At 40.1% G+C, this 12,743-nt stretch overlaps 1 protein-coding gene and 1 long non-coding RNA gene across 2 annotated transcripts in view; both read left to right on the top strand.

Annotated features, from left to right (window-relative positions):
* The window catches only part of psda (pleckstrin and Sec7 domain containing a), a 44,438-nt gene that overhangs the window by 19,593 nt on the left and 12,102 nt on the right, over positions 1 to 12,743 (top strand). Inside the window, exons 7-11 of the mRNA XM_079362144.1 lie at positions 2,233 to 2,430; positions 2,521 to 2,601; positions 2,842 to 2,954; positions 3,598 to 3,656; positions 5,573 to 5,662. Coding sequence (XP_079218270.1) covers positions 2,233 to 2,430; positions 2,521 to 2,601; positions 2,842 to 2,954; positions 3,598 to 3,656; positions 5,573 to 5,662 — 541 coding nt within the window. The remainder of the gene's footprint in view (positions 1 to 2,232; positions 2,431 to 2,520; positions 2,602 to 2,841; positions 2,955 to 3,597; positions 3,657 to 5,572; positions 5,663 to 12,743) is intronic.
* LOC306835548 lies at positions 111 to 1,566 on the top strand. The gene is made up of 2 exons (XR_013780658.1): positions 111 to 1,451; positions 1,503 to 1,566. It is a non-coding gene; the product is annotated as an uncharacterized lncRNA (long non-coding RNA).

The following is a 12,743-nucleotide window of genomic DNA, read 5'->3' as shown; positions in this document are numbered from 1 at the left end:
CCATTATCAACGCCATGTCACATTTAGCGTCCAGCACTTCCTGTTTGCAATGTTAAAATGAAAATGTTTAACAATCAATTCGTAACCGTGATTTAAAAAGTCACGGTTAATTCATTCTACAGCTACAGTTTTTCTACTGTCACTTGAAAAAAGGAGGCGGAACTTTAGTTTTGGTGTGACCTGCACGGAACGTAAACAGAGTGACACCAGCTGTTGTGCACCATTTAAACATGTCTTCTTTATGAGGCTATATTATTGGTGGTAGAGGGACACAGCTGAGAAGCTGTATATCCACCGAAGAAACAGTGAAGTCGGCAGTATGGGGGGCGTTTTGGGTTTACCAAGAATGACCACGGAGTTATTCAATACGACGTCCTTTAAAACCTGCCGGAAAAAAATTTCGGCTTCAGTGTCTGTAACAGACGTAATGCAGCATCTGTGAGATCACGCCCGTCTAATATGTTAATACCGTAGACTGTAAATATTAATACATAAAAACAACGGAGTGATATTACGTTAGTGTTAAATGACTCTATGAAACATGAACGACGTAGCGGTGAGAGGTAGTCTAAATAAACCATTAGCAGGAAAGCTGCATGTCGTCTGTCAGTGACTGTCCATCGTTTCTCCCTCTCACCTGTGTGCAGTAAACTCAGCATTAACACAGCTTAACATACCAGGTGGAAGAGAAAGTAAGCCTTTGGCTGCCTTTGTTTAAGGGAAATGCATAGCTACGATGTGGCTTATATTGAATATGAAAGATACACATACTTTGTGTAATGTTATTTTTATTAAGATTCATAATCAATGTTTAACAGTTTAAGTGAAAAGGACAAATAGGAATGTTTTCCTCAATGCTTATACAGGCTATTTTCTACTTGAGAGCCTGACTGATAGATTGCTATTAGGCTGAGAACAGTTTTCTTGTACTATGTAATGTGACATTTTTTTACTGGTGGTATAATAAAAAAAAAACAAAAAAAAAAATGCATGAGCTGATTTAGATGTATTCATAATTGGATGAGAAGGATGGAGTTTTTTTTCTTTTACCTTTATTATGTTGTATTGGATTATTTAATGAATTTGTTATTTCTGTTTTTAAAAAGGTAGTTTAATTTTTTAAACACTAAATATGATGCATGTGCACTGCACACAGTTTGTTTTATACAGCGCTGGACCTGGGACCTAAGATGTTGTTTTTTGATGTCTTTGTTCTCTCAGATTGTTGTCTGGTTCAAACGTTTATGCTAATATTAACAGAATGACTGTATGGCTTCAAAATGCTTAAGTGTAATGCTAGTAGCCAAGTTGGAAGCTTAACTTTGAAATTATTCAGGGAAATGCTTCTTATGGTTTCAGAGCAGCTGATGTTAACTTCTCCAGAAACACAACAAAATGTCAGATAATCTATAAATTATCTAAAAAACAGCTTATTTGTTGTTGGTTTGTGTGTCTGAATTTAAAGATCATCAGTTAGGGAAGAAGTTGCTAATGTGAACCAGCAGGAAAGATCCAGTTACTTAAATATCCCTCTACAAGTTATAAAGACATTGGAACTAAATACTCCTGTAAATTATTCTGTCTTGTTTTTTTCTTTAAACTACATGAACATTATTGCTCATCCAACAATTGAGAATCTAAGACTTTACCTGATGGACACCAGATGCTTCTTACTCTTATAAAAAAGTGAATGTTCAGCCTTTTTGACCTGTAGACTTTTAAGTTTTAAAGTCTCAAAGTTCTAACATTTGATATTTTCTTCTTTATCATTTACATTATTCTGCACAGTGAAACGTTAACATGATCACAGTGACCAAACACATGTTTGATCTGAGGTGGGACTGGGGATATCTGAGAGCTCAAACAGGAACGCAGCTGTGAAACTAAGCTCCAGGTTGCACATTTAAGTCTAAACTACGGATACTTTTGGACACAGAGAGCGTTGGCTCGGTCCTGTTACCGAACAGGAATGGAATGGCTTGGCTGTTTTGGCTGTTGGCATTTGTAAGTAATGATAGAACTTTAATGTGAAAAATAGAATAAAATTTGATTTGAGCTGAATTAGTGTAATCACTGTTAATTTCTCCTGACACGGTCGACTTTAAAAGAGGAACTCTCAGTACTGTAAACTGAAATACTGTTGCTTATGTTGCTCAGCACAACAAAAAAGGGACCTGAAAGACCAGAAATAATGTGTGAATTAAACATGTATATGTGTTTGTCTTCTCTCAGGGAGCGCCCAGTGAACCGCCTCCCCGAGCTGCTGTACCCGCAGGCAGATGTGGCCGAGCGTCTGGCACTCGGTGGTAGCGACGATGAACTTGCAAATGGCACAAAGACTGACCTACAGGCAGCAAAACGTCTTGCCAAGCGGCTCTACAACCTTGAGGGCTTCAGGAAGTCTGACGTTTCTCGACATCTCAGCAAGAAGTCAGTGTGTTTTTTTGTCCTTGTTTCAAACAGCACTTGTCCTATTTGAGAGTCACTATATTCACTTTAGTGTTTTTCGCCTGTCTGCAGTAATGATTTCAGTCAGATGGTGGCAGAGGAATATCTCAGTAACTTTAACTTCAAGGGCCTGACCATCGATCAGGCACTCAGGTCAGTTCTGCTCTTCTTTCTCTTTTTATTGATTACTAACTAACCCACATACACCCCTTTGTAAAATAAAACATGATAGCATGTTGTCCTGGTTGTGTCGTCATAACGGGTTCAAGAGGCCTGCATCAGAAAACTCAACTCCAACTCCCAGGGTGCATTTCAAACATGAAGTCACAGAGCTCCCTGACATTCCAGTGCTGAACAGTAATCAGGTCGATTAACAAGTTCTTGTGTTTTCAGGACATTACTGAGTAAGTTCGCTCTCATGGGAGAAACTCAGGAGAGAGAGAGAGTCCTCGCTCAGTTCTCCAGGAGATACAGACAGTGTAACCCAGAGAGTATGACCACTGAAGGTACCTGTCTGTCTGTCTGTTTGTCTATCTCTTTCACCTGTCTCCTCCTACCAGTTGTCGTAACACCTCTCTCCCCGTCTGTCTGTTAGTGTAACTTTCACCTTTGTCTCTACTGCCAGTCTGATTATTTACATTTCTCGTGTGTCTCTCTCTTACCTGTTACTCTCTACGCATCTTACCTGTCTTTTAATCATTTGTCTCTCATTTGTCTGATTTTATCTTTTTTTTTTTTTCAATCCCCTTCGTGAAACTCACCCAAGCGTGCATCAAATGTCTGTCTTAAAACTGTCCACCTCTGACCTGTCTGTCTCTTACCTGAGTGATTCACCTGTCTCTCTTGAAAGTGTCTCACTCACCTGTCAGTCTCTTTCCTATTCGTCGAACCCATTTGTCGTGTCGGTCTGCCTGTGTTTGACTCTTATGTAGTTGTCCCTTCCTTGTCTGTCTCTTACCTGTCTGCCTTGTACTTGTGTGTTTTTTTTCTCTGTTTCAACCATTTGTCCCTCACCTGTGTGTCTCTTACCTGCATGTCTCTGACTGGTCAGTCTCTCCTCCTGTATCTTTAACCTTTCTGTCTCTTACATGTCTCTTACATGCCTGGACTGTCTCTAACCTGTCTTTATCTCACCTATGTGTCTCTCAGATAGCATCCACACTCTGACATGTGCTGTCATGCTGCTGAACACAGACCTCCATGGAAATGTAAGTCACTGTTTATTATATTGATTGTTGTTTAATAATCAGAGCATCAAGACAATGGCAACCAAAATGACTCAAATGATTATTACATTTTGTGTTATTTTTGTTACCGAATTATCAGATCCGCTTGATCATCAGTTTCATTGAAAAGTCATTTTTGAATTGTGCACAGGCGTCGTCTTTCTGAGCTCTCAACCACTTGTCACTGTCCTCCTGAGCAGTTAACGTGTGCCCCGTTACCATGGAGATTAGCTCAGTGTTGATATTCACACTGAGTGAACTCGCGATAATTAATCTGAGTAACATCAAAGTGTGAACTCAGCACAGGCTGTCACTGAAGTCATGACACTCTGGTCAACTTGTTTAAGGAAGAGGTGACTGTTGCCAAGGCGACAAGCTGTCCTATCACACGGAGCAACAGTTCCTGTGTGTGTGTGTGTGTGTGTGTGTGTGTGTGTGTGTGTGTGTGTGTGTGTGTGTGTGTGTGTGTGTGTGTGTGTGTGTGTGTGTGTGTGTGTGTGTGTGTGTGTGTGTGTGTGTGTGTGTGTGTGTGTGTGTGTGTGTGTGTGTGTGTGTGTATGTGAGCAGGGGTGACACTGTCTCAGCCAAGACACAATCATGTTTATAAGTTCTTAGTTAAATAACATGAAGGTCAGCTGACCCTAAAGTAGATATACAAATATTTTCATAAAAATGTAAAAAAGTGTATACTTTGTGTAGTCATCTATTACATAGTTTATTTAGCAGAAGGAGAAGATTTCCATATACAGAACTCTTCATCCTTTAATATATCACTGATTTAATCTATCTCCAATTTGAAGATATGTGGATGCAGATAAATGTTTTGAATAGCTTTGGAAAAAAATCATGGAAAATTATTGAAAGGGGATGATGTGATACCACAACTCTGTGTTTCTTCTATGGATGTATTGAAAGATCAGATTGAACTGAATATTTACCTGCAATGCACCAAAAAAATTAAATTGAAGCCAAAACTTGTGAGACATTTGTATCATCAAACCTACTGGACCTCATGAGATTAAATCAGATTTTCTCCAAGCACTGATTTTTGTTCTTGATGCTGCACAGTGGAAGCTCAGTTGGTTGATAGGGTCGATTCTTGACTGTAAGGTTGGGGGTTCGATCCCCAGCTCCTGCAGCCACATTTCTGAATTGTCCTTGGTCAAGACACTTAACATGAAGTTGCTCTTGCTGCTTTGATGGCGGAGTATAAATGTGTATGAATGGAGTTGTGACTACGCTGATGGAGACTTTACAGTCACCTGCGGTGTAAAAGTGCATTGGGTAGCCACAAGACTAGAAAAGTGTTATACAAGCTCAGGTCCATTTACCATCTAGGTGGTATCCACCTAGATAATCCTGACACCGGATTGTTAGCTAGCAGGTCATCAGACTGGGCTCTGGTCAGCCATACGTAGCTGGTAGTGTTATTATAGTTCACCTGGACACAGTAACTGGAAAACGTGGTGAATTTAAAAGAGCAATGTGCACCTCCAGATAATGTTATGAACCCACACATGAGGGCGTTTGGTTTTCAAACCTGTTTTATAATAACCAATGCAAATAAACACAAATTATCTGTTTGCGCTTGCATGAGTAGCGCCGTGACAGAATTCACTTCTTTTTTTTGTGTCTTGTGATTGTCACAGCCACAAAGGTGTAACAAACTGCCACATCTCTCACCTAGATACTTGCCAACCCATTTATTAAAAAAAAACGTGGTATTCTGAATAGATTCCTTACAGAGAAGTCATTGGATATGTAGGATGAAGTGTAGTAAAGAACTAAGAACACAACATTATATACCCCAACTTCATTCAAATACAATCAATGTCAATGTCAATCAAATGTCAATGGAAGACGTGTTTTCTTATCTATGTTTGCTTTTGTGTTTGTAGAACATTGGGAAGAGGATGTCATGTAATCAGTTCATTTCCAACCTGGAAGGTCTCAACAATGGAAAAGACTTCCCCAAAGATCAGCTGAAGGTAAGATCAAAACACACCTGAGCGCTGTCACTTTGATAACTGCTGAGTCGGACCTGTGCGTCCTTTTACACGCTCACCGACAACCAGGTATAAACTCACAATTCACCACACGAACACATACACAAACTTCACACACTGGGATCCTTGGCTTGTTATTATCAGAACAAAAAAAAAGAAGAAAGAGGAGAGGCATTCGTTTAATCTCTTAATGATTGGCGGGCTGATTATGCGTGTGTGTTCATGCACACGTGTTTTGGTGTGTTTGCGAGAGTTGTGAGTCTATTTTTCTCCCACTCGTTTGTTTCCATCTCCGTTTTTCCTACTCAGCCTCTGAGCGATCAACATGAATCCGTGTCACCTCTTCACCTCCATCATCATCATCCCTCTCTATTAAAGTGTATGTGTGTGTGCTCGTGTGTGTTTGTGTGTTGTCTTGCCTTCAGCTTGTCACTAGTTTGATGCTGAAGCAGCAAGTGTGTGGGCAGCAGCTCTCACTGGAGGAAGAGACACAGTGTATGCAAAATGTTTCTGAGTGAAAAGCATGAATTATACTCAGTAGCTGGGTTCCCATCCACCTGTCTGTATGCATATTTTAGACTGCTGCATTAACACCACAGTGGAATAACTGAAAATATGCAACAACACGAAAAGATGCCAAACATCCGTTTCATTTGCCTGAGGTGAGATGTTTGATGTGAGAATAATAACAGCAGAAAGAGGTGAACTAAATGAAGACCAAGCATGTGAGGTAATGATAAGAACTGAAAAGGTCAGGGATCTTTATTTTTTACTGTTTCAGTGCTCAAAACAGTCTAAAGGTTTACACCACATCTGATTCAAAAGTCCTGATCTATTAAAAAACCAAAGTGAAAATAGAATATGAGTAACTGTAAGTCAGCTCTGACTGAGGAGGTTGAAGGGAAAATTGACGATGCTGAATGGGAAATTCTGAATTGTATATTGATGCCTCCCACGTATTTAGTTTCACCGGTGGCAGTGATGACGCGTAAATAATGAAATCGTACAGGAACAGTCTCCTTGCTGATGGTCTTGTTTTCTTTTTGACTTGGTGTGGATGTGTCTTTAAGAGGCTAAGTGGCTGCTTTAAACCACTGAAGAGCTCCACCTGGATTTAGTGACGTTACCTTATCGGGTGAACAAAAGTGAAACTTCTTTGTTGATCATGCCATTCATTTATTTCTGTCCATTTGGCTCAACATGTCCATGTTTTGATATAAAAAAACAGCCGCTTGTACTACAGCATGCCACTGCTTAACAGTCAAAAACAGTTGTGAGTAACAACACCTGAGCAGTAACAAAGGTTCCTACCTTATATAGACAGCCGTGACTCACCCTGTGGCATGCTGTAAACAAACGCCACATGTGATATTAATAATCCTCTCCTACAGTGTTAGTAGTCATTGAATTCTATTTCAGAACTAGTTAAGAACTCCTCATGGTTAGTCTCCCTTTAAAACCAAAGTCAACTAAATATTTGATCAGCACCCTCTCTCATCTTCTTGTTCATCCCCGCTTCCTTTGGCTGATTATTCTAACACAGTATAACCTTCACTTCGCCTACAGTACATCCTTGATCCACCTTTCTAAGGCTCTTTGTATAACTAAACGGGGATGAATACAACTTACGATGGAAGTGATGCTTTCGTGCCTGATTTTATTAATCCAGCGCTTTCAGATCATTTTAAATAAATGAAGGAGACTCCAGATCTGTGTGAAGTTGAGGAAACTGTGACATACCCCTATGAAACAAGGTAATTCATTCAACTGAACACAAGGAGGAGATTTCTTCATCCTCTTCGAGTCAATCCACACAGAGCCCCATTTTTTAATTTTCAGAACAATGAAACGTCTTTAGCCCGAGTTGTTTCATTCTCCACAGATTACTGAGACAGGTGATAGCTGCTAGCTTTCAGCTAGGTGCTAAGCTATCTTATTTATTTTTTCAAAAGATAAAAAAAAGTTGTATTTATTTATTTGAGAATCAGAAATTGACCTTCTTGTTATGATTAGCGTGGCATTTACTAACTCATATCTCCCTCTATCTTCTCGTCTAAACATGGTCACTTCAGGGTTAAAAGGAAAATTAACAAAATGAAATTGTGACAGAAAAACTGTGCAACTCGAGACTTTGAACAGAAAAGTCTTTTATGCAGTCCATAGCTTTGACTTTATCAAATGTTTTCTCCTGGTTTTATGGAACAGGCATGGGATTAATCACCACTGTTTATTTATCTCCATGAAACAAATCCAACCTCACAGTAGTGGATGGTCTGTGCATAAATTTAGGGGGGGGGGGGATTTGTCACATAAGGATGGAAACCTTGTTAGTGAGAGAGGCGAATACAAAGTCACTTCACATTGTCAAGCCTTTTTCTTTTGTTTAACTGACTTCAGTTTCAAGAACTCCCTTTCCTCTAAACAAGCGCTGACAATAATAAATCACTTCTGCAGTACTCCTCGAAGGACTGCGCTGCTCATCTGACATGTTACCTTCCTTAAAAAAGGTTTTCAAGATTTCCTGACAAACCAACAAAACAAAGTCCCACAATCCTAAAGGCAAAGCATCCCACCCAACACACAAATCCTTTACAGGGACACACAAACAAGCTGCTTCTTGGATTCTTCATGTCCAGTTGTTTGAAATGGCACACACAGACGGGTGTGCAAACATGATGTGAATCTCAAAATTAGAAGAGCAAGAGAAGCACAACACTGTGCCACAAAAGAAGTGGAAGGTATTTTGGGAATGCTTGCTGCTGCTGATGATGATGAGATAAAAAAAACAATGTTTTTGACAAAATCTGAATAATTTCCATGTGATTCTGAGATGAAAACCAGCCGTCTCAGCAGAAACTGATGTTTCACTAGACACTGTTTACAAAGTGGGACATGTTTTTCTCTCAGAGCGGGAGCTGATCCCTGCTCCTACACTGTTATGGGATAAATGGCACAAACACTGAGAGCATTCGGAGTGGGATTGTGTTTGATGTGACGATTTGTTTAACCCTTTGCAAACAGACCTCACACATGTCACCACATGCAGATTGTCTGCTTGCATAACTATGTGTTAAAAGCATCTTAATTTAATATTCATGGTGCATGATGCATTGCGAGAGCATTGTTGATGATGTCGTCAAGTCGCAAGTTAACCATTGGCTGTGACCTCTGTTTGCATAGTTTAAAGTGGTCTTAAATCAACACAGGTGTTGAATTGTATTGCCTCTTTTTTTAAAATGAACACATTTGCATTTACAATTCAAAAACATTCACGTTTCAATATTCAGTATTTGTATGTGTTGATATTTCTTGTGTTTATACGGAAGATGAAATGAAAAACGCATTTTGAGTTTTTTAATGATAATATTTCAATCAGGGGAGACTTCACCGAGATTGAACAATTATTTATCAACAATGAGATGCGCGACAATTTAGAATGAAATGTGTAAAGTCTTTGGGGGGAATAGACTCCATCGTGACGACTTCACGACACTGGAGGCTGCGATGAGGGGCCTGAATCTGGACTCTGCTGAGCTGGATAGAGGTGACTGGGGGCGGAGGAGGGTTACAGCGGTTTCACTGAAACCAGAGAATGGATGTGGGAGAGAGAGCCTGTTTATGCATTCAGCAGCAGCTGGGTGATTGGTTGAGAGAGGTTGAGGCAGAGTCTGGTTGGTTAATTGATTAATTACTAATATTAGGGGGAGTGGTTTTTGAGGTTGAATGAGAAGCTTGAACTTATGCCCAGCTCTATTCAGTCAATCATCTTTAAAAAAAAAGTAACTAACCTATCAGCTGAGGTCGATCAGATTCGTGGTCGAGCTGTTTTGACATCAACACCGAGACTCCGAGACAGTTTATAATGCGGTATCAGGTATCTGGCTGCGATCACGCCAGTCAGTACTGATCCTAATCCACGACTAAATCAATCAATCCATTAGTCAACTGTGTGACGATAACAAACACTTCACCTCTGTTGTCCTTATCAGAGCGGGATGAGGATGTCGGTCTTTTTCATCTCTGACGAATTTGTTTTAATGCTGCTCGACGACACAATCCTCGAATGTATTTAATGCTAGACATTATATGTAAAATATACAAGAGACCAAGTACCTTCATGTCTCCTTAAGATGCATTACAAAGCAGGGTGTTCTACTTTATGAGGAAGACCTATTTATCAATAAAAAGGTAGCGCATAAACAGTGATCATGTATACATGTATGTAAGGTGGCCTAAAGCTGATACAGTCTCCAATATGAGTTAGTACGCCTTTTGTAAATACAGTTGACACGTTGTCTTGAATAACAAAATAACATGTAAAGTGTCCTTAGTGTGAGAAGCTACTGTCACAGAAGCATCAAATTCTACACATAATGTTGTGACTGTTCTTCAAATCTGCAGCTCATATAGTCTGTTTACTACAGATTATGCGTTTGGGTGCGAGTGTGTGTAAATGAAATTAAAATAGATGTGTATGTGTGTATAGGTGTATATATACAGAAATGTATATGCATTTATGTGTATATAAATGTATATGCCTATCTCCTATATGGTGTGTGTGTAGAGAAATGGTCACTGAGTCATCATCAGTATCTTGTTTTTAGCATTTTCGGTCTTTGTTCTGCTTATCGTCTCTCAGCCGCATTTACATTCAGCTCTCCGAGTCTTTCATGATTGGCAGTTCCTAGCAGAGCAGGGAGGCGGGCTAAAGCTCCTGTAGCTGTGCACTCATTGGCTGCTGCTGAGAGAAAATGCGCATTGAGTGAGCGAGGGAAAAAAGAGAGGGAGAGAATCGGGAGAGTCAGAAGGGAGAGCGAGCAACACTCCTCAACAGTTCAGGGTCTGAGCAGAGAGGAGGAGGAGGAAGAGGAAGAAGAAGAAGAAAAAGAGGAGGAGGCGGAGTGAGCTCACCTGACGGAGGAACAGCAACAAGCAAAGGAGGAGAAGAGAAGAAGACGAAGATTGGAGAAGTTTGAGGAGATACTAACATCTGAAGAGGAGGAAGGAGGAATATTGTCTTTTTTTTTGTCTTTTTTTCCCAGAGTGCAACAGGAGAAACTCTCATTTTTTCTCTTCACCTATCAGCTCTTCCCCCTCTTTTTCCTTAAACCCCATCCCATATTTCTCTGTGCATCCCTGCATCACTCCTCCATCACTCCTCCATCTTCAGCCAGGGCTGGTTGTGGTGTCTCAGGAGGAAGCTGACGTCAGTTTTTGGGTTCCTCTCTCTCTGTCTGCATGTGTGGGTGTGCTAGCTCGCCCCAGCCTTCGTGCTTTCTTTTCTTTTTTTGGTGAATGTTTTGGATGTGAGAGCAGCTGCTGGTGCTGGTGATGCGCCTCCTCCGTCACACAGCTTTATTTGCAGTCCAAGGATTCTCCTCCACCAACACCAACGCAGCAGGAGGCTGCATTCAACAGCCGCTCCGAGATCAGACTCTTAGATTTTGGAAAATCCGGACAAGAAGAAGATCAGATTTGTGGTTTGGATTTTTTTTGTGATTGAATCTTTGGGCTGTTTGCTAAAGGAGCATGAGCCGATATATTACGCGTCACAGCTCTTACATTCAGACAGTTTGCTGTGTATTTTTATTGATATGATGAGTTGTTAAATCATAGGTACGGCGGAAGCTGACTACTTTGACACAAAAATTAAAACATTTGACAATAACTTAAACTTAGCTTATTTGATTTGATTTAAACTGTGTATTTCAGTCAATATTCATGTTTTTGGATGTTCAGGATTTGAAATAATCATTTAAACTCCTTTTTATTTGGTTTCATTTTAATGAAATTGCTACTTATGATGACTTTTTCCATATCAAAATTCTTTGAAGGACTTGAACTCATTAATTTTGCAACAGATTGAGTCCAGAGTGTTTTCCAGCTCTGTTAGTTGGCAGCATCTTCTTCTTCTTTTTTTTTTTTTTCTTCTTCTTCCTCGTTTTGCCTTCAAACACCTGAGGGAGCAGCCAACTGTCAGCCTGCAGGATTATGAGCCAGATGAAAAGCCTCTGTGTTTTTATGCATAATGAATAGAGTTAGATCCATAATGCAGTAGGCTGGGCTCCAGTGAGGACAATCAATTTAGGCTGAAGAAGAGCAAGTTAGTCTTCTCAGGAGGAGCCGTCACTCCACGCTCCTCTTTCAGACACCCAAACTTCATGGATTTTGAACAATTTTAGTTGTTTGAAACGTATTTTTATCTGCTTTGGAAACATCGGTTTTATTTTAAGCTGATAAAATTGGACTGAAAATAATCCTCAACATTTCAATTTGGCTGCTGGTCAAAGAAGGAAACCTCTGTAAACTAGCTTCAGACTTTCATGAATATATTTTAAGTATTTGGAGGTCATCTGGAGGTCATACAGTGTCAACAAGTTTGTTGATTTTTTTTTCTGCATTTATCTATCTTTAAAAGGAAGATATAGTTTTGGACCACCGCTAAGGCCATCTTTTTCCTTACATGAAGAGACATTTTCTCTTCATCTGGAGTCTTTTCTCTTTCTGGATTTTTCTTTTGTTTTGAACACTTAACTCCCCACAATGATTGGCGTGAACAGCATCCACTCAACCGGCCGCATGCGGTCACGTTCGCTCTGCTCGGTCAAGATTGGGCGGGACTCAAGAGAGACCGACCCCTTCAGGTATCCCAGAGCCCCCCGCTCTCGCTCCCTCAAACCACTGGCCTTCCCAGACCTGCTGGGAAAAACCCAGGACAGACTGCAGCACCCACAGAGCCGCAAGAAGAAGGTATACCTGGAAAGGCTCACTTTGGCTTTAAGAGAGGATGTGACACTAGATATGTATTTAAATGTATTGACATAGGACTTGCAGATCACATGAGCAGGGTGAAACTAGACAGAACAAATTAAGTACTAAAAGAAATGAAGGTTTTATTAAACTGGTCAGAGAAAAAAAGCTTTCTCAGGCAAACAGACACACTTAGGATAGTTTAAGTTAAGCTTAAGTTATATTTGGCTATTGTGTGTCGATGACAAACAGTTTGGTAGATGGTGTCAGTACAGTATAGTTACCATCCGAAAAAAACAAAATGGTTTTCAAA

This window comes from Symphodus melops (assembly GCF_947650265.1).
Source record: "Symphodus melops genome assembly, chromosome: 15".
Taxonomy (NCBI): domain Eukaryota; kingdom Metazoa; phylum Chordata; class Actinopteri; order Labriformes; family Labridae; genus Symphodus; species Symphodus melops.
This window is presented reverse-complemented; position numbering and strand designations above follow the sequence as displayed.